Raw genomic sequence first — 22,619 nt, forward strand, 5'->3', positions numbered from 1 at the left:
TTTGCAAATGAAGCAACTGACAAAGGATTAATCTCCAAAATTTACAAGCAGCTCATACACCTCAATATCAAAAATTAAACAACCCAATCCAAAAATGGACAGAAGACCTAAATAGACATTTCTCCAAAGAAGATATACAGATTGCCAACAAACACATGAAAGAATGCTCAACATCATTAATCATTAGAGAAATGCAAATCAAAACTACAATGAGATATCATCTTACACCAGTCAGAATGGACATCATCAAAAAATCTAGAAACAATAAATGCTGGAGAGGGTGTGGAGAAAAGGGAACCCTCTTGCACTGTTGGTGCGAGTGTAAATTGGTACAGCCATTTTGGAGAACAGTATGAAGGTTACTTAAAAAACTAAAAATAGAACTACCATACGACCCAGCAATCCCACTACTGGGCATATACCCTGAGAAAACCATAATTCAAAAGAGTCATGTACCAAAATGTTCACTGAAGCTCTATTTACAATAGCCAGGACATGGAAGCAACCTAAGCGTCCATCGACAGATGAATGGATAAAGAAGATGTGGCACATATATACAATGGAATATTACTCAGCCATAAAAAGAAACGAAATTATTTGTAGTGAGGTGGATGGACCTGGATTCTGTCATACAGAGTGAAGTATTCAGAAAGAGAAAAACAAATACTGTATGCTAACAAATATATATGGAATCTAAGAAGAAAAAAATCGTCATGAAGAACCTAGGGGCAAGACAGGAATAAAGACGCAGACCTACTAGAGAATGGACTTGAGGACACGGGGAGAGGAAAGGGTAAGCTGGGACAAAGTGAGAGTGGCATGGATATATATACACTACCAAACGTAAAATAGATAGCTAGTGGGAAGCAGCCGCATAGCACAGGGAGATCAGCTCGGTCTCTGTGACCACCTAGAGGGGTGGGATAGGGAGGGTGGGAGGGAGGGATTCAAGAGGCAAGAGATATGGGGACATATGTATATGTATAACTGATTCACTGTGTTATATATAAAGCAGAAACTGACACACCATTGTAAAGCAATTATACTCCAATAAACATGTTAAAAAAATGTACATTAGTAAGTGAAAGAAGCCAATATGGGGATTTCCCTGGTGGTCCAGTGTTTAAGCCTCCGTGCTTCCAATGCAGGGGGCACGGGTTCGATCCCTGGTCAGACAGCCAAGATCCCACATGCTGCATGGTGCAGTCAAAAAGAAAAAACAGGGGAAAAAAAAGAAGCCAATATGAAAAGGCTACACACTGTGTGATTCCAACTTTATGACATTCTGAAAAAGTTAAAACTATGGAGATGGTAAGAAGGTTAATGGTTGCCAGGAGTTAGGGTGGAGGGAGGGATGAATAGGCAGAGCACATATGATTTTTAGGGCAGTGAAACTACTCTATGATACTATGATGGTGGATTCATGTCATTATATATTTGTCCAAACACATAGAATGTGCAATACAAAGAATGAACCCTAATGTAAACTATGGACTTTGGGTGATAATGATGTGTCAATGTAGGTCCATCACTTGTAACAAATGTATCACTCTGATGGGGAATGTTAATAATGGGGGAGGCTATGCACGTGTGGAGACAGGGGATAATGGGAAATATCTATACTTTTTGTTCAATTTTGCTGTGAATCCAAAACTGCTCTAAAGAAGTAAAGTAGTAGGAAAAAAAAAAAAAGATGTGGTATCTATATACAATGTACTACTACTCAGCCATAAAAAAAATGAAAACTTGCCATTTGCAACAACACGGATGGATCTTGAGGGTATTATGCTAAGTGAAATAAGTCAGATGGACAAAGACAAATACCATACGATCTCACCCATCATATAAAAAACAAACAAACAATAAATAAACCAAATAAAACAAAAACAAGCCCATATATACAGAGAACAGAGTAGTGGTTACCAGAGGGAAAGGGGCAGCGGGGAGGGCAGAAAGGGTAAAGGGGTCAACTGTATGCTGATGGATGGATAGAAACTAAATTTTTGGTTGTGAGCATGCTGTAGGGTATACAGAAGTAGAAATATAATGTTGTACACATGAAACTTATGTTTAAACCAATGTTACCTCAACAAAAATTAAATCTTAAAAAATAGACAAAAATAAAACAACTAAATAAAGGAAAGAAAAAAGATTATATTTACTTTGAAGGTTTTTGTCATAGCCACCAAATACTGTGTATGTTAATCTACTATGGTGTAACTTTCAATGCTTTGCTCACTGTGTGGTACATGGTAGGTGACCAATAGATGTTTGCTGAATGAATGTTTAATAGATTTCTAGGAAACAAGAATAATCAGTGAACTGGGGTGGGGGTTTCTGGTGAATTTAATTTTCTACATTTCTGGAGGCTATCCTGAAAATCTATAGATTTTCTTTCCTACAGGAAAGAATCTAGCATGAAACCTGGCATACAGCATGCTCTCAATAAACAGCAGTTTCTTTAAAAAAGAATCACGAACCTAGCTTCTAGTCCTACACTTTGCTATTAAGTAGCTGTGCCTTATCTGTAAAAATGACAATAACATGTTAGTGCCTAAAAGCAAAGGACTTGAACTAATCTCTTGACACAGATTACAGAATTGGAAGCAATGATACTGAGGAAGGATTTACATGGAGAAAGCTACTAGGGTGTTATCCATCTGCTAGTAATAAGGAAGTCATTTTCTTATTTGTTACTCTTTCAACAAATATTCATTGAGTACCTACTCCATGGCTGGCTCTATACTAGGAGCTGGGAGACACTGAGCTAATTATAACATTTATTTATTTTGTAGGTACTCTTGAGAGATATATATATATATTATGTATATATAATATATATGCACACACATATATATACATATATATAATCTTAATCATCAAAACAACCATACGAGTTGGTACAATCATGAATCCTATTGTACAGATAAAGAAACTGTAGCTCAGAGAGTTTAAATGATCTATCCAAGATAACACAGCTAACAGAGCTGAGATACAAACCCCAATCTAACTCCATAACTTAGGCTCCTAACCACTGTGCACTACATGTTGCTACATGTTGCTTCAGTACAGAGATGCAAGGGAGCACCATATGCACAGTGAATGTGTATTTATGATAGGATATTCTGGAAGTGTCTTGGACATGAGAGGAAAAACTGTCTCCTATTCCTCCAACAGTGGGAAACTCAGCTGGAGAACTGAGGTCCAATCAACAGTGCTTAGACTGCCTGGAGATAATTATTGAAATAACAAAGAATGAGGCGGTATGGTGTGATGGTTAAGAGCTCAGGACTGGTGTTAGGCCACCTGAGATAGAAACCTAATTTCTTCATCAGAAAAAGAGAAGAATGTTTGATCCCATACTACAGATACCTAGATACGGCTTGTGTTAGTGCTGCTTAAACATGTCACATACAGAGGGCATTTTCACAATGACATGAAAGTCAGAGATCTTTATTTAATCAAGTGCCAATTCTGAAGTAATTTCTAACTAATGTAGCTATTACAAATGATAGTTACTTTAATGTATTCTCTGTGCTGATTATACTAGATGCCATGATTATTGACATTGGCCTCATGAAGAATTAAGCAGATGGTACTTACCCACCACAGTCCCACAGGTTCAATACCAGGTTTCCCAGAAATCGAACATGAGAATGTTCTACATCAACTGGAAGACAAACATGACAAATCTAGTAATTGTAGCATGTGAGATGAAATTCAAAATAAGCAACGTGCTAACCCATGGAATTTAGAAGGACCAAAGTGGAGTGAAATGCTCAAAGCTACAACAAGAAGGTGATTTTCAGCTTAGTAGTGTGGTTTAGTGGCAAGGCGGGCACCTAAACTACCCTGAGCTACAGAACTGGCTCTCACATAAGTCGTTTTACTTTTTAGTTGTTTTAGTGCTTAGAGCAGAAACAATCTCCAATTATAATACTGTTAAAATTTCAACATGTAAGACAGAGACATATACCATTTAATAGCTCTTTTCTGACCCATCAACACCCTCCACAAAAAATTTTAAACTTTAAAAATTAAAAAAAGACAACAAAAGCCAAATACAAAACAAACATAAAACATAACCAAACTCGCTCCCTCTATTGATTTCCTTATTTTGGTTAATGACCCTACCATTTTCCCATTTTGAAGGGGTCATTTTTGACTCCTCTGTCCACATTCAAGTCATTGCTATTCCTTTGTAATCTCTCTCAATTCCACTCTTTGTTTTACAACCTGCTACTAACATTAAGGAAGGCCCTTACCTTCTCAAGCCTATACAACTACAGTAGCTCCATAATTACCTCCCACCAGGAAGCCTTACTCACTTTACTTCATCCTATAGGCTACTGCCAGATTCATCTTCTTAACACTACTTTGAACATGTCACTCCCCATTCAAAAAACTTTCAGTGGCTCCTCCATACCTACACGGGGGGCATTCAAGGTCCTTCAGAATTTGGCTTCCAATCTACCTTTATGTTCCCCAATGATTCCCATTAATGAAGCCTTTTGCTCCAGTCCAATTTGGTTTATTCATAGTCCTCCTAAACCCCTCTACCACCCCAACCTCCAACATACCTTACATCAGGGGTCGCAAACTTGCTAATAGGAGCCAGGCCGGTAAACGTACAAGAGTGAAGTTGATCATGTATGGAGAGTAAATATCCACCCAAGGGGACAATGGAGTGGGTAGCAGTTACACAGCTCTAGCTCATTTGCCATGCAGGAACGCGGGCTCAGGATTACCAGATCTTTAAATTTTTCAATAGTAGTAGAAAATCCAGATTTTTTATGGAAATTTTACATATTGATAACTAATTCCAATTTTTCTAAAACATTACACAGGCCAAACAAAACACATCTACAGGCCTTATCCAGCATACAGGCTGCCTGTTTGCGACCTCTGCCTTACAATTCCCTCCCCACCCTTTACTTTGCCTACTCTGTCCATCTGCCTAGAAAGTCCTCCCCACCTTTCTTCCAAAGTTAGATTCATCTTCTACGACCCAGCTTAAATCCCACCTCCTCTAAAATCCCTACCTGGCCACCCCCACTTATCATCATCACTCCCTCTGAATTCATTTAAACATTTATTAAGCATCTACTCTCTGCCAGGCACTAAAAATCACAAGGAACAATAATGAAAATTCTTATCCTGGAAATTTCTCAAAGTCCAGCAATTATCATCTTCACAATTTATGTAACAGTTAAACATCACACAGTGGTGTTTCTTCTATGACTACCTTGAAGCTGTTGCTTAAATTGACTGCTATCTAACTTTTGTGCAATTTTGTCTTCTCATTAACTAGATCATAAGCAGCAAAGCATTACTTAAAAAAAACATGGGCATTGGAGTCAAACAGTTCTTAGTTCAAATACCAGCTCTACCTCTCTGTGTGACCTTGGGTAAGTCACTTAACCTCTGAGTATTAGTTTCCTCTTCTGTTAAAAAAAAGGTGGGAGGCATACTATTGACCTCATATTACTGTGAGGATTACAGGAGTTATCATACATCAAGTGCCTGGCACGTAGTAGGTGCTCAAACTACTTCCCTTCTCCCCTTTACTTCCCCCTCCTTGGAAAAGGAATCATATCTTACATGTCTTTGTATTTCCAACAGAGTCTACGAGAGAGTAGGTGCTCAAACTGCTATTAATTTGAAGACTATGTAAACGGTCTAGTACTAAAAAAAAAATGGAAAGAAGTGCTACTGAGAAAGGGAAAGACAATAATAAAAGAAGTGACAGGATTCAGCGACTGTTTAGATATGGAGCACATGGGATAGAAATCTGGTTTCTACTCCCATGTCATAGAAATTGTTCTCATCAAGTGACCAATGGCCCCATTACCAAATCCAATGGACCTTTTTAGTCCTTGTCTTACTTTCTGCAGCATGACACTGTTGACTACTCTCTTCTCAAAAAATTCTCTTCTCCTGGCCTCTGAGAGCATACCTATAACCTCTCTGGCAGGTCCTCTTTCACAGGCTCCTATTCTTCTTTCTGTCCCTTAAATGCTGGAGTTCTTCAGGATTCCATCTTTGGCCACCTACTCTTCTCTCTATGTATTCTTTCCCCCAGGCAAGCTAATCAATTCATATCATCTTATTTACCATTTGGATACTGATAATCCATAAACATGTATCTATAATACAGATTTCTCTCTTCCCTTTCTGAATCATATACTGGACATCTTTACTTGCATAAACCACAAGTATCCCAAACTCAATGTATCCAAATATAACTCATCATCTGCCCATTATTCCCACAAAATCTATTCCTCTTTCAGTCCTCCTTAACTCAGTGAATTTAACCAGTTGCCTAAGCCAAACACTAAGTTTCATCCTTGAGTCCACTCTTTCCCCCACCATTCCCCCCAAACCTACCAGCAAGTCATATTGACTCTACCTTTTAAATATCCCAAATCCATTTGCTTCTCACCATACCCACTATTACCACCCTAACCCAAGTTAAGCCCCTATCATCTCTTACCTGGTCTACTAAAAACAGTTCCCTAATCTGTCAATCTGTTTCTTCCCTTGCCTCCCTCCAGTCTATCCTCTATATTACAGGTATAATGATCTCTCCACAGTGCAGATTTTATTTCATTCTTCTTTAAAAAGAAAAAAAAAATAACATGTCTCTGTCTATGTATGACTGTATATACCCAGAAAACATAAGGCCAAAAGGATAACCTCAAATTACTAATGGTGGTTGTCCCTAGGAAGTAGGCCTGAGAATGAGGGACAGAGTAGACTTTCTACACTTCTGCAATGTTTGAATTTTTCACAAGTATTACTTTTCCAATTAAAATTGAAAATTAAAAATACTGAAATCTGATCATATTACTTTTCTGTTTGAAACTCTCTAAGGGTTGCCCTCTACCCTCAGTTTAAACTACCTGACTTGGCTTATAGGGCATTTTATGATCTAACCCCCACTTTCTGCCTCCCTCTTTAGTCTCAGGTCTCCTATAGGGCCCTCTGGCTCTCCTAATCTTTCTGTCCTGCTATCATAACAGCAACTGAAAAGAACCAAGAACAGAGCTTTGGGAAATCACATACACTTATGGGGCAGAAAGAAGAAAATATTCATTTTTTTAAAAGGAAGGGATGGTTAAAGATAAAGGAATAAAACCAGGGTAATAAAGCATTAAATAAAAGCCAAGGGATCAGAGAATTTTGAGAAGGCAGGAAATCTTGGAGCCGTCAACAGTGTTTGAGACTAAGATACTTCATAATCACATTTTTATTGACAAGTTTACTATTCCAACAAACACATTTTAACAGCCCCCTGATAAATAAATACCACCATTCTGTATCCTTACTTCAAATTTCAAAACACAGTACACTCTAAGTTTAACAAAATGAACCTGGACTTTTTTCAGCAATGACAAACTAGAGAAACACTAAAACATTCAAGGTGATATAATACTTTAGAATAAGTACTCTTTCACTACTTTTAAAGAAAATCAGCAACTTCACAAAAAGGAATAGTAAGTAAAAATCAATACACTATATGTATTTTTAATTAGTCTATAAGTTTAGCAAGTAGAACCAAGACCTTTCTTCAGCAATGACAAACTAGCTAGTGACACACTAAAGCATCAGGCCAACATAATATTTTGAAGTATACTTTTATCACCTTTAAGAAATACAGTACTTACTAACAAAGTATTATCGATACAGGTCTCACTTGAGATATTCTTAAGGTCAAGAGCCCTGCCCCATCCACAGGAAGCTCCAGAAAAACACTTGTTAAAATAAATGGCCTGCTTCATGTACAGGGTTCATATAATTTGCAACATTCTGTTCATAACTTTTTAACGAATCTGCTAGATTATTTCAAAACTATTAAATAGCTTGACTAGCTCTGAAATTTGGGTTTTAAGACTATTCACCAGACTTAGGTAGTCAATCAACTCTGCTGATTAGCTAAAAACAAAAATATTAATTGGACTAGAAAAAAGTACATCAATGAAATGTGCAGAATTTAAAACATAAACAGAAAGAAGTCTGCCAGGAATTGTGGCTGTAGAACAATGAATAAAGCAGGAGCATAGATTGACATTCTAGCTCTAACACTTATGAGTTGCGTGACCTTAACTTCTAAGTCATATTTTCTTCACCTATTAAAATGAAGTTAATATGAGAACTAAAGTAAATAAAACACCATACAATAAACATTAGCTTCCTCTGATCTACTGAAACCATGTGATTACTAGGTCTAGATATTAAACTTGGAAAAATAGAAAAAAATTAAAATACAGCAAATCAAAACAGGGAGAAGTTTGGACAGGTACTTTCTAGAAGGAAGTCTCTTGAGGCACAACAGGCCATAGGACCCTGTCCTGACCAAAATTTTTGATAAATGACTTAGATGAAAACTAGATGAGATGCTTATCAAGTGTACAAACTGCACAAAGCTAGGAAGGATAGCTAACATATCAGATGAGAGAATAAGTAGCTAAAATGAAAATAGGATCCAACCCCTTTTCTATGGATAAGGAAACTGAGGCCCAGTGAGATAGTAACTTGTTCTGGACTTAAGTTAACCTTTCATGGGCTAAAACAATCAAAACTGAATAATTTAACAGAGATAAGCATTTATTCTTAGGTTCAAAATATTAACTTCACAAGAATCAGAAGGAGGATATGTTGTTTTAATAAAAATATATGTGAAAAGGATTTTTTTTTTTAGTATGACTCAGTATGATGAAGGCTGCTCCACAGGAGAGTAAGGGCTAGACTGTGCTAACAGTAGTGTGATGCCTATAGAACAAGAGATGTAACAGTCCTACTCTGCCCTGATTAGACCACATCTTCATTTAAGTCTCATCACTAAAAAAATATAGACATATTCTAATGAGTCCTTAAAAATGCTTCAAAATGATGCCAAATGAGGAATAGATGAAGGAACTGGAGATATTTAACTTAAGGAAGATAAGATTTGGGAGGCAAGGAATGGCTAGGATAGATTGAGACATTAATCATACTAAAATATTTGGAGAGGCTCAAGAGAACAGAAAGGGTACCAGCTAACAGAAATAAATGGAAATAGATTCAGGGCTCTAAGAAATAACTTTCTAATCATTAAAGCTTCCCTAATTATGACAGTCTATTCTACACTCCGAGCACGTTAAGAACAGAAATGAGGTTTCCTTCTCTTTTGTATCCTAGGTTCTGGAACATAGGGTATTTTAAAAATGTTTTTTGTTCTTGAAACCAGAGATACCTTATGAAGTAGTGGGTGGCTTGTCCCTAAAAGTGTCCAAGATGCTAGCAACCCAGATCAGGAAAATTTGAAAGCCAGGTAGAGCAATGGTTTCGTCACCTAGAGGCCAAGGACCAAGGAAGAACCCAGAAATCCTTAGGTGCTACAAAATGAAATGGCGTTATAGCCTAAAGACAGAAAGGGTCTCCCAGGAGCATAGATCCACTGAATATAGATCCACATAGCCATGGCAGCCCAGCTAGCCTATACTAAGAAACCAGATTTAACATTCAAACCATAAAGGGCAAGGAAACATTTCTCAAGTCAAAGCTATAACTCCAAAGAAAACATCTATATGTATCCAGGAAGAGAAGTAGCAGAGTACAGATCTGGGTAACCTACCTCTGATAGCCTCCCAAACCCAACAATTTACCTTTTAATGAAGACTAGGACTACTGCTTTATAAAATCTTAGATTTTAATGTTATGCTTGTTAATGCCTATAAATTAATTTCTGTTTATATAATAACTGTTAAAAACAAACACCCTCCCCCTCCTAAAAAATGAACAAACAAAAGGACCCCTATGCTTGTAGAGAAAGAGCAGGATAAAAACGAAGTTGGACAAGGTTATCCCATTTGGTAAGCAACCTAGAAAGGAAAGAACCTCCCCAAGAGAGCAAGCAGTAGTAACCAGAATTAGGTCACATCCTTCTGAGAAGGAATGAAAAAAAAGGAAACATGCTCAAAAACAAATCTGTCAAGCTCTGCATCCCCAAGTTACTGCAACCAAGTGTGTTATGCGAATTATTAAGATCACCTGACTTTACAATAAGATAAAACATCTTACTTGTTGCACCAAGGCGACGTGTGTCTCTTGCAATATAATTTGCAAAGATAATAGACCTCATGCTGGTCTTACCAGACCCACTTTTACCCATCAACAGCACCTAAGGACAAAATGGGAAAAAAGAAAGGAAAGAAGTCAGCGATCAAGAGCAAATCAAGTCTAAAGGGATCTATTTCTCTCTTGAACTTGATGTTTCACTGAAGTGACAGTACTAATAACCTAGAGTGGATACTTGTAACTGACTAGTTCTCTGACCAGTGGTGAATGCAGAGGTACCAAGAATTCCAGAGGCCAGCCACTTACCTGTCATGAGTCACACATTCTCTTGGTGATAGAATCACAGTGAATTTATTATGCTATTAATATATACTATCATGCATTCAGTACTATGTTAGCAAAATATCAACTTGAGAGGAACTCTCATAATGTAATGTTTTATGCACTGAACTATCTGGCAGGGTATTTCAGTATAACTGAACGTTCTTTCTCCTCCTCAGGATCAACCTTATCACCTCTGCCCTTAATTTCATCCCTTTTACTTACCTTCATGATTTTGTTCCATTAATTACTCTTTTCTTTTCAAGAGCATCCCATCACCTACAGGATCAAGTCTTTAAACTACATATAAGACCCTCCTTGATCTGGCTTATCTACTCCTCTGCCTTCATCTTCTGACCCTCCTAGTCTGGAACTTGTCGAGTCCAGCCATACTGAACTGAACTGCTTGTAGTCCCTTTGATTGCTCCAGGTCTTTTTTTCATGCTGAACTCTCTGCCAGTAACTTTCCACTCCCTTTTCTTACTTCAGCTAAGCTCCACTTACTCTTCTTGGTTCAGTAATCATCTCAAGAACTTCTCTGATCCCAATGCCCTAGGCTGGCTTAGATGTATTTCACCTCTGTCCTCCCATGACACTCTTATGACACTGCTAAGACCATAATGCATTGCAGTTATCCAAAATTTTTTTTTTTTTTGGTCTCTCACAAGACTCTGAGCACCTGAATGGCAGGGAAAATCCCCTTTGAGTCTTCAGTGCCTAACATATAACAGATGCTCAAAATATGTTCATCAAAAGAATGAGCAAGCTATCAAAACAAAGATATAAAACAAGCAATTTTTTAACAGTGGAAAGGGTGAAGGTAAACACCTTCTTGTCAATGACAGCATTTGAAAAAGACAGAAAACACCTACCAAAGATGCTGTAGATTCTTGCACTAGGGGGGAAATTGGGTGAGGTAACTTTTAAGAGTCTTTTCTAACTCAAAATTTATGAAATATAATTCCAATTACCTTGATTTTCAAATGAGAGGGTACATGTTCTATCTTCAATTCCAAGATATTTTATAAAAATTTCTAATTACAAATATAGGGAGTATTAATAAAAGTATACTGCCTCAGGCTTAATCTATTTAGCTATATAACTTTATCTCACTAAGGAAACGTTACTGAGGAGATAGTCTAAAGTTGTTAGAAAAACATTTTGCTTTTATTCTTTATCATTTACAAATTTCTGGTATTTTTAGGCATCCTTGTTGATAGCAACTTTAGACCAGCTCATCAAGAACATTCCCTTAGCAAACTGAAGTTATATAACTGACTTATTAGATAAAGTTAAGGCTAAATACAGTGTATTTCTTTTTTTTTTTTGTTAATTGAAGTATAGTTGATTTACAATATTGTGTTAGTTTCAGATGTACAGCAGTGATTCATTTTGCAGATTATATTCCATTATAGGTTATTACAAGATACTGGGTATAATTCCCTGTGCTATACAGTAAATCTTTGTTGCTTATGTATTTTGTGTATAGTAGTTTGTGTCTGTTACTCTCATACCTCTAAGTTGTCTCTCTCCCCTTTGTAACCACTAGTTTGTTTTCTATGTCTGTGAGTCTGTTTCTATTTTGTATACAGATTCATTTGTATTATTTTTTAGATTCCATATATAAGTGATATCATATAGCATTTGTCTTTCTCTGACTTATTTGACTAAGCATAATATTCTCTAGGTCCATCCATATTGCTGCAAATGGCAATATTTCATTCTTTGTTATGAGCTTTTGTTGTTTAAGAAATCTTACTTTAATAGCTTATGAAAGACTTATCAAGGCTAACTGTATTAAGTACTAATCTAAGTGCTCTACCTGCATTTGCTTGTTTAAAAACTTCATAATAATTCTATGAGACAGGTAACCTTATTATCACCATTTTATAAATGGAGAAACTGAAAGCCCAAAAGATTCAGAAACTTACTCTAGAACTGTGCCCTTATCGATTCTTCTTAAACCCCAAGGTGGGGCACGGTACCATAAGAGCACAAGGGAAGGAGTGTTCAATTCCATTTGGAGAACTCACATGAAACCTAATAGTGATAACATTTGAGTTGGGTTCAACATAAATGTGCAGGCAGAGGCCTGTGTAGTGTGTGTGTATGGCTTGCACAAAATGCAAATTAATTTGTAAACTTGGAGAAAAACAGATTCTGCATGGCTATGATAGGGTGCAAAGGTATGGCTGATGGTTTAGTCAGGAATAGATTTTTAAAGGGCATTCTATGAGATGAAATCTTTTGGATTGTATTCTATGGGCTTCAGGAAGTTACAAAAAGTTCTTAAGTATGTGAATGACTTAGTTAGATTTCTATATTAGAAAAATTAAATCTGATAGCAAAGAAGGGGACAAGAGTCAGGGAGAGCATGTAGAAGGTTCCTACAACAGTCAAGGAAAGATGGCATATATGACCACAAATATACTTCCTGAACAGTAACTTCTTACCTTTACCTTCATGTTTTTGATGTACCTAACACGTCTTACCTTTTTCTTCATGGCTGTATTTGGTAGCACCCACCTGCAGATATAAACCAAAAGACAGAGTTTCCATGATCCAGTTGCCTTAGAAATTGGAATTAACGTAGAGGTGCAAAAGAGCACATTTAGCACAACAGCTGAGTACAGCTGTGTGGGGGACCTCAGTTAGGTAGAGGCCCTCATTTTCCTAAATTATAAAACTGGGTTTATGCTCCCTCTCCCCTAATTATGTGCTCAGGAAATAGCTCCTAGGAATTTTTATTTAGGAATATAAATGAGCCATTAAAATTCAAGATTCCATTTTTTATCACCTTAAAAAATTTACCAAAGCAATATTTACAAATGCTTTAATAAATCAAACAATATTGTCATATTTGAATATCCTGTTTTTCAAAGTCAGCATATTTCTAAAAATCTTAAGTCCTTCAGCTGTCCTTCCAAGTCATATTTCACTCATCACAGGCACAAAGCATATAAATTCTCAAATTCAGGCATAAACTGGCACGGAAAGCACTCTTGAGCCACTGATCTCTGTCCAGGAAAAGCCAACCCTCTTCCTAGTCTTCTTATCGTCAACATGATGACGTAAAATCTCCTTTATTGACAATTCAAAGCAATTCAGAACTGCCTCCTCAATTAGAACACTTCCCCCTCCCCAGAGTGATATCAGGCCTGTCCTAAGGATTGTTTCTCCCCAGTTAGCAACCAGACTTCTAGCTAGTTTATCCAATCACCAAAAGCAACCTTACTGGTAAATCGAAAGAATTTTTCATAGGTGGGGTATTCTAATTCACAATACTCTCTTCAGTTAGAACGTCCCCCCTGCCCCCTCCCTTCCAGGTTTGACTTAATACCCTTCACCCACCCAAGCGATCCTTCCGGTTCCCCTATGGGAGGATCCATTCTCGTCCCCAGATTCTCTTTCTCCATCTTTTTCTCAGAGTCAGATTCTTCCATCGTGCAACAAGTCCTTTCCAGTCCCTTCTAAATCCGCAGTACTCTTTTTTTTTTTTTTTCCTGTTCACCCCCTCAGCCGCCTATTCTCGTTGCCTGCGGCCCTTAGGCCTGCTCTAGTCTTGCCTCCACCTTTGTCCACTGGGGGGCTGCTTTCCCCACCGTTACCTTTACCGCCTCGAACTTGGCCTCAAGGCACCGCCGAGCTGGCCTGCTCAACGACTAAGTGATTCGGTGATGCAAAGGAAGAGCTGGAGGATGAGAAGGAAAGAGGGATGGGTGGGGGGTTCGTTTCGAGTTTGGGCCTCAGGCCCCAAGGTCTCGAAACCCAAAGGGGACTTCACCCGCAAAGAGGTGGGGAGGAGGAAGGCGGAGGTGGCATAAAGAACAGACCCGTGCCGTAGGCACTAAGCGATGAATGCCTCAGTCGGCTCGTTTTTCCCGAGCCTGGCCGTTCGGGAGAGTCCGCCGGAGGCTGCGGCGGCTACGACCTAACCGCCCACCCTTCACGAGCACAGGTACCTCACCGCAGCCACCCTACTGCAGGCCAGGATCACGTGGACACCTGCCGTAAACCCGGAGTTTGTCACGTGACTGCCGCTTCCCTAGGGGCGGTGGGCTGAGAAGAATACCATAGAGATTGCGCGGAGAAAGACAGAGCGCCGCCTGTCGCCGTCACGTGGCCCGGGCTCTTACAAAGCCACAGGCTTGGTAGGGCGCTGCCAGCTTGAAGGGGCATTCATTGTAGGCCATCTGGCGCCACGCCCCGCCTGCCGCGGGGAATTAAAGGAGCCAGTTGCAATTTTAGTGCCTCAAAGCTGGCCTTTTTTTTTTTTTTTTTTCTAACTGCTATTTCATTCACCCTTAACGTTTTTCAGTGGGGAAGGCCTAGCATTGTCTTTTTTTCTCCCTGTTTTTTAAGTCTTTGTTTTCCTGTTTTTGTTATTAGCCCCGTCCTTGTAACCGAGCTTGTAATTAAATGAGTTAATACATCCAAAGTGATTACAACTGTGTCTTTCACGTAGTGCTCAATAAAAGTAATTATTGCTGGAATCAGGGATTCATCAGGAAATTTAGGACTTATCTCCCCACTTTAAAACTGAAAGGGAAATGAATTATCATACACCATAGTAAAAGTCAATAGACAAAATCTAGAGTTGATGATTGAAGGACTACTGGTAGGCATATACATACTGTATTTAGATACAGAGACTACAAGAAAAAACGGCTGAAGTAGTTTAAAGGGGTTGCTTCTGGAGAGGGGCAGGAGATAGGAAGTGAGGGGACTGTTGCTTTTCATCTTATTCCCTTTTGTGATATATATATATATATTTATATATATATATTTAAACCACATATATATGTGATATATATATATTCATATATTTATGTATTTAAACCACATGTACATATTCCTTGAAAAGAAAGGAAAGAAGGACTGGAGGGAGAGAAGGAAGGAAAGAAGGAAGGAAAGGGAAACTGGACAAAAATGGGGTGCTGTCTTGCCCCCAGACGTCCCCATTTACCCTCCTATATGATCCTTTCTTACCACAACTGATATGCCTCAAGAAAAATTCATTGTATTCTGACCATGATTCCTTAGCCCTATCACTTGCTAAAGCTTCTTCCTCCTCTCTACCACCCGACCCCAAACCAGCTCCTATTCTAATTTTCCCTGTGTGGTGAAAGACCCTGAGTCCCAAACCAGGAAGTCATTTTATTATTTTTTTTTCTTCCAGTTTTATTTAGATGTAATTGGCACACAGCACTGTATAAGTTTAAGGTGTACAGCATAATGATTTGACTTACATACAGCATGAAATGATGACCACGATAAGTTTAGTGAACATCCTTCATCTCATATAGATTCCAAATTAAAGAAATAGAAAAAAAAATTCTTTTGATGAGAACTCTTAAAATTTACTCTCTTAACAACTTTCAAGTATGACAGCAGTGTTAATTATATTTATCATGTTGTACATTACATCCTTAGTACTTACTTGTCTTATAACTGGAAGTTTGTACGTTTTGACAGCCTTCATCCAATTCCTCCTCCCCCCCACTTCCCGCCTCACCTGGTCTCTGTAACAACAAATCTGATCTCTTTTGCTGAGTTTGTTTGTTTGTTTTAACTCATTCAACAGTGAATTTTTATATTAATGATTTTTCCACCTTAAGAACTGCATATGTACACATTATTTCTCAAAATACAAACTAAGGAGGGTACTAAAAGGAAAAATTATCTCATATTTAGTCAAAACAGAAAGAATCACTTTCAAAATTTTGACTGTACATATGTATACTAGTACATATGCTTTCATATTCTACTTCTTTATATTCATTTGTCACTTATTCAACAAATCTTCATTGAGTGCATATGCTAGGCACTGTGAACACAGAGATCAAGCCATGATCCCTTCTTTCAAGGAGCTTTCAGTCTAGATAGGAAAAAATAAATAAAAAGAAAATTAAACTATAGTGTGATAAGTACAGTAGGAATGGAAAAGGGGGAAAGGAGGTTTCATGAGAAACGTAAAAAATAGTTGGGAAGAATCTCGAAGTAGATGATTCCTGTGATTGGCTTCTTTGAAGAAAATATGGATCAACCATTTAAGAAAGAAAAAAAGAATATTACAAGCAAAAGAAGCATTTGCAAAAGCAAGAAACAAATTAATATGCTATTTTTTAGGTGTTACAAGTAATTTAGTATTAGTAGAGCATAGTGTATAGGAATATGGTAACATATCTAGAAGTCAGGGGCCAGAAACCCACTAAATATTATGTTGACATTAGATTTTAATACTGAAGGGGATAGAAAAACACAAAAAGGTTTTAAGTAGACAGCAATGATCAGATTCACATATTAAAGAGATAAATCTGCAGGAGTTTCAAGACTGGGTAAAATGGGTAAGAGGATGATGACATCACAGTTGGCTGCAGTGGTCTACATCAGGGGTCCCCAACGCCTGGTGCCAAAAAGGTTGGGGAACGCTGGTCTACATGGTAATAACAAGGGTCCTACTGAGGTATTACCACTGGATATGGAGCCATGTCAACAATAGAACTGGCAGGACTCAGTAACCAATTGGAAGTCTCTGGCCTAGGGATAGAAGTATTTTATGATGACTTCAAGAGTTCTTGCTTGGTGAACTGGTTGATGTAGGAAAAAAGAGGATGTGAGAAAGATTTATTAATTATCGTCTGATAAATGCAGTTATGGAAATTTTGAATTTGATGGGCTTACAGTTTTATCCAATCAGATCACTCTAATGAAGAGTTTAATTTGTAGATTTTATCTAAGAGGAAAGACTTAGACTGGAGATAAGCAATTTGTTATTGAAAACAATGTGTATTCTTCTATTTGGGGAGAGTTATGTGTTATATATGTCCATTAAATCACCCCTTTGGATTTTTTATGAAGAAAAATATTTATATTTGCTTTGCCAATATTTTGTTTAGGATTTTGTACCTATGTTCTCAAGTAAGGGTGCTTTTTTAGTTTCTCTTTTTTTGTTGTTTTAGATTATCCTTATCTAATATTATTAAAGTTATGTTTGCCTCATGAAGATTTAGAGATTATTTCTTTTTCTCTCTCTGTGAGGATTATATTAAAATTGGATTATTTATTCTTGGATATTACCATCTCAGGTATTTTCTTTGTCAGAAGACGTTTAACACATTCAACTTCTCTAATGATTTTTAAAACTATTCAAATTGTATATATATACTATATATATTACATATGTGTATATAATATACATTATATATATAGTTATAGGTCTTACATTTATAAAGTTTTATATATATAGTTGTCAATTTTAACATATTGCTTTAAAATGAATATATCTATTTCATCTAAATTCTCTAATACACAGGTATGCAATTGTCCATAATATCCTTTTAATCTTTTTTTAATCTCTGAAATATCTATAGTTAGGTCTCTCTTCCCAACCTTCATGTTGTTTATTTCAATTAAGGCAACAATAAAATTCACAAGCCAAACCAATATACTTTTGAGAATGAAAGGAGATGCTATTACTTATACCATAACAACAGGTGTCACTCTAGAGTATCACAGCAAGATGGGACACATGGCCTCTGGGTGAATATCTAGTTAGCTTCATATTCTTGATATTTGGCAGTGACACTTGTTTTTTTTCTGAAATTTCTTTTAATTTAGCCATTCTCGTGGTTGTGCCATGCAAAATGTTTTAATAAAAAATAAAACTAGGCATATCATTTAAAATTAAATATTCAATGCAATGAAAGGATGCTGTTATCCGTATTTTATAGGCAGCCTGTTCTAAATACTAATTATTAAATAAGATTATATGTAACTTCTTTATGAAAATCTAGAAGATTTTCTATATTACAATTGATAAGAAATGAATAGGTAGATAGCATTCATTGAGGATCTACTGTATGTGGACCGCAAGTAATCCTCATTAGAATGTGTCCAATATTATCCCCACTTGAAAGACAATAAAGCCTGAGGCTAATTTTGCTCACAGTCACATAGTTGAGAAGTGATGGAACTATGATCCAACTTGGGTCTCTGAATTTTTCCAACTCAGAGTTACTATTTAGGATACTAAAAATTTCCAATAATAAGTAAATAATCATTCTATATTCAAAAAACTTTTTCAAAATATAATGAGCTGTGAAACATCTTTTTAATATTAAAAAAACTGCCTTTGGTTGTCTTATTAGCATTAGTGAAATATTATTCATTGAAAAATTTTAAGTTATCTATTCCATATTAAGATATATAAATGCCTAGGAATTCTTCCATTAATGTTTGAGAACTTTCAATCACTCATTCATTTAAGCTAAACCTCAGAATGAAGCACATTCTACTGACAGTGCTAAGTAAAGTTCTGATTGCTAGACATACAATGTTGAACTAAAGAGAGACATCTCCCACTTTCAAGGAGCTTTAATTGTAGAGGGAGAGCAGAAAATAATGCAGTAAGCCAACATATAATGAAATTTAAAGTAGTAATTAGTTCTAGAAATAAATAACAATGAAGTAGTATGAAAGCATAAAGAGAGACCAACATGGATGTGATCATAGATCAGACCTGAATGAACCAATGGAGAAAGTCCTGTGAAATTCTGTAGCTAGCATGCCAGGCCAGGGGAATAGAATGGGCAAAGGCCTCCCACAGGTGGAAAACAGACAAGTGCTTTCAGTTTGGCAGCAAGACAGTAAGCAACAAGCATGGCAGGGAATAAATTTAGAGAGGTAAGATATAAGATCCCACTCAAAATGAAATGTTAAACATTTTCTGTTTGGTTTATTACTGAGAACTATGCACAGTATGCTCCCTACCATCTCTGACCACTTGTTATCCTTCAAATTCATGACATTCCTGCTATCGCTGGTACTCTGGAAGAAGCAAAATATACTTGGTAGTAAGAGGCTGTATATCCTCTTCAGAACAGAAGCTGAAGGGAGATTGATAGATGCAGGACAGATAGGAGAGACACATCCCAAATTGAGGGTCGATAATGACTTTGCAGTGTGTCAATTTCTCTAGGCTAAACTATGCTCCCAAGAATTCTTTCTAGTATGTGCCTGGATGGGGAATAAAGGACAGTTCAAAAAATATTCTTTTGCAATGGTTTGAAGAATGAAAGTAGCCGTGTGCACGTGTGCACGCGTGCACACACACACACAGCTTCTCCCAGTCAAAGGAATCTTCAGTTGTTGCTCTGAAGGGAGTTTTGCCAATGTAATTACCATTCCTAATCAGTTGACTTACTTACTTTATTTATTTATTTGTTGGGGTATAGTTGCTTTACAATGTTGTGTTAGTTTCTGCTGTACAGTGAAGTGAATCAGCTATACATATACATATATCCCCTCCTTTTTGGATTTCCTTCCCATTTAGGTCACCACAGAACACTGAGTAGAGTTCCCTGTGCTATACAGCAGGTTCTCATTAGTTATCTATTTTATACATAGCAGTGTATATATGTCAATCCTGATCTCCCAATTCATCCCACCCTGCCTTTCCCCCCTTGGTGTCCATATGTTTATTCTCTACGTCTGTGTCTCTATTTCTGCTTTGCAAATAGGTTCATCTGTGCCATTTTTCTAGATTCCACATATATGCGTTAATATACGATATTTGTTTTTCTCTTTCTGACTTACTTCACTCTGTAAGACAGTCTCCAGGTCCATCCACGTCTCTATAAATGACCCAATTTCATTCCTTTTAATGACTGAGTAATATTCCATTGTATATATGTACCACATCTTCTTTATCCATCCATCTATTAATGGACATTTAGGTTGCTGTTTTTTAAGTATAATTGACCTACAACACTATGTTAGTTTCTGTTACACAACATAGTGATTCGCTATTTCTATGCATTTTAAAATGATCTCCATGGGAAGTCCATACAAATCTTTGTATGTCACCATACAAAGATTTTACATAGTTATTGACTATATTCCCCACCCTGTACATTTCATACCCATGACTCATTTGTTGGCAACTGGAAGTTTGTACCTCTTAATCTCCCTCACCTATCCTTCCTGATGATTACGTTTCAAAGGAATGGCTCTCAGATCCTTGAGAAAGACACTTCTGAGTTGTAGCAGATACATATTCACAGTTGTAAGCTCTTTTGAGTAAATGCTCTAAAAAAAGTAGGTCAGGGTCCTGTCATCAGGCTGGACCAAACAGTAAATTGTCCTTGCAGTGTTGAGATTTCTCAAGCAGGCTTTTTAATGGGGGTAGGGGTGGGGTCAATGGGGAATTGGGGGTCACCCTAGGGGCTTGGCAAGTCTCTTGGTGCAGGGGTTTGGACAGAGTTATGTGCTGAGACTTCTGCAATTCTCGTTAGTCCATTTTCTACAATCTCTATGCTCCTCCCTATACTTACTGCTGCTGTTTTTGTTCCAGCTGTTATAATATCTGCCCTGGATAATTGCAATAGCCTCATAAGTGATTTTCCTACAGTGGCAGTTTCAAAGGAGTTTGGAGTGGGTGGAATAATCTTCATCAGTCATCTCACCCTTCAAAAAGCATTCAATATAATAATATGTGCTTGTTATGTAAAGGCAGCTTTCAATATATCCTTCAACCCCTACTAACACCAGGGTTCACCAGCCACATTGCTCCCTTAAACCACTCTTTTATAGAAAGTCACTGTCTCCCTGATGCTAGTCTCCATTTCCTTCTCCAAACCATCACACTTTTGCCCTTTCTCACTACCTCCCTCAAGTTCCATGTGGAAAAGGTGAAGAAATGGAGAAGGGATGAAGAAGAAAAGGGGAAGAAGTCGGGAGATGGGGAAAGGGAAGGAAGAGAGAAGAAAGGAGAAGAGGAAAGAAGAGGAATAGAGGTAGGAGGATGGGAGTGGAAGAAAGGGATTTGAAAAAGATTGAGGAACTAAACCAAATTAAGAGTTGATTCCAGAGAATAAATAAGACTGTTGATACAATGCATTCCTATACGGTCTAGAAGTTAAGATTCTGGTTTTCACCCAAGTATCATTGGTGCTTATTTTTACATTTTCATTAAAGAGTCTTACATAGATAGGAGATGAAAGTTACTTTTTATTTATGTCAAGTTAAGTTTTAAACTTTTTATTATAGGTTCTTTTCCGAAGGTGTTGATTAAGCTCTGTGGAGTTATTCATGCGTTCGTGCAACAAATATTTATTGAACAGTGCCAGAAACTGTGTTAGACACTAGAGATACAAACATTCCTTTATTTCAGGTACCACTGCCTGTCGGATGCTTATATCTGTCGGATGCTTATATCTAACACCTCAGCTTCACTATACTCATACACACTTATACACACACATACAAACATATCAGCATTCCATCTGTGCAGATACCACCCTATATTTTTTTAACCATCCATCTCAGCAAGAAAAAGTAATATAGAGCCCCTAAGATCCAATAAGATGTGTTTCCTTTTATTCCCTAAATTCATTCTAGTCACCTTATCCTCAACCACACCCATGGGTCTCCAATTCCAAAGTGTCCCTCATAACTTCCCTGCCTTTCTTCTCCTCCACCCTTCCCTTCTTCCTCTGTTCCCATAGCTCACTGTTACTGCCCAGAGTCCCATGAGCTTATTCCTACATCCTGTGGGCAGCTCTTTCTTCCCCATTCCCACTCCATTGCTTGAAATATCAGGAAATAATCTTTCAGTTAACTAGACTTAAGTATTTGATGAATGAAAGTCTAATGGAGGGACTTCTGGTTTCCTGCCCAGCATGTAAGGAGCTTATGAATTGCTACACAATACTAGCAACAAGTAAAAGGCTGAGCAAACTGAAAAACCTACAAGACTTCTTGGATTCATCAGAGAAAATGAAGTCACAGGGCAAACTGTTTCCATTAAAATTGTAGAGAGAGATGGATGGATACAGAGAATGATAACTCTCCAGAGCAGAAACCCACACAGAGACCTCTGTGGGAATTGCCACCAAGGTAGCAAAACCTGAATTGTAATTGACAATTTGCTGGAGGCTCAGTGTGGACAAATCTGAAAGTTAAAAACTCCAGAGCAGCCTAGTCATAGTGGGAGGCTCCACATTTTTGTGAGTTTTATCCCCAGGAATTCTACCAGGTCCTCACAGTGAATACCTCCTGCTACTGGCAGTGGGAGAGGAAAAGTAACCATTTTGAAATAAAGTAGAACTTTATGTTCTTCTTAACAAGGCCTCTCATCAGGAGAATCTATTTTACTGGAGCATAACCTACTGGAGTTTTATCAGTGCCTTGCCTACCTGAGGGAAATTTTTGAACTACTCAACTGTGAATTTAAAATA

At 37.4% G+C, this 22,619-nt stretch overlaps 1 protein-coding gene across 7 annotated transcripts in view; it reads right to left on the reverse strand.

The window, feature by feature from the left end:
* RRAGB (Ras related GTP binding B) overlaps window positions 1–14,437 on the reverse strand; it is a 58,580-nt gene extending 44,143 nt beyond the window's left edge. The window contains exons 1-6 of one of the 7 annotated variants that reach the window (XM_057538558.1): window positions 14,214–14,421; window positions 13,989–14,071; window positions 12,873–12,906; window positions 10,063–10,162; window positions 5,602–5,685; window positions 3,604–3,670 (exon numbers count right to left, since the gene is read on the reverse strand). In XM_057538558.1, coding sequence (XP_057394541.1) covers window positions 3,604–3,670; window positions 5,602–5,685; window positions 10,063–10,162; window positions 12,873–12,884 — 263 coding nt within the window. In that variant the 5' untranslated portion in view covers window positions 12,885–12,906; window positions 13,989–14,071; window positions 14,214–14,421. Of the gene's footprint in view, window positions 1–3,603; window positions 3,671–5,601; window positions 5,686–10,062; window positions 10,163–12,872; window positions 12,907–13,731 lie in introns of all 7 variants that reach the window. The other 6 variants (XM_057538553.1, XM_057538554.1, XR_009006703.1 and 3 more) reach the window with 6 other exon arrangements.
* Window positions 14,438–22,619: the final 8,182 nt, after the last annotated feature.

The sequence above is a fragment of the Balaenoptera acutorostrata genome, chromosome X (assembly GCF_949987535.1).
Source record: "Balaenoptera acutorostrata chromosome X, mBalAcu1.1, whole genome shotgun sequence".
In the NCBI taxonomy this organism is placed as follows: domain Eukaryota; kingdom Metazoa; phylum Chordata; class Mammalia; order Artiodactyla; family Balaenopteridae; genus Balaenoptera; species Balaenoptera acutorostrata.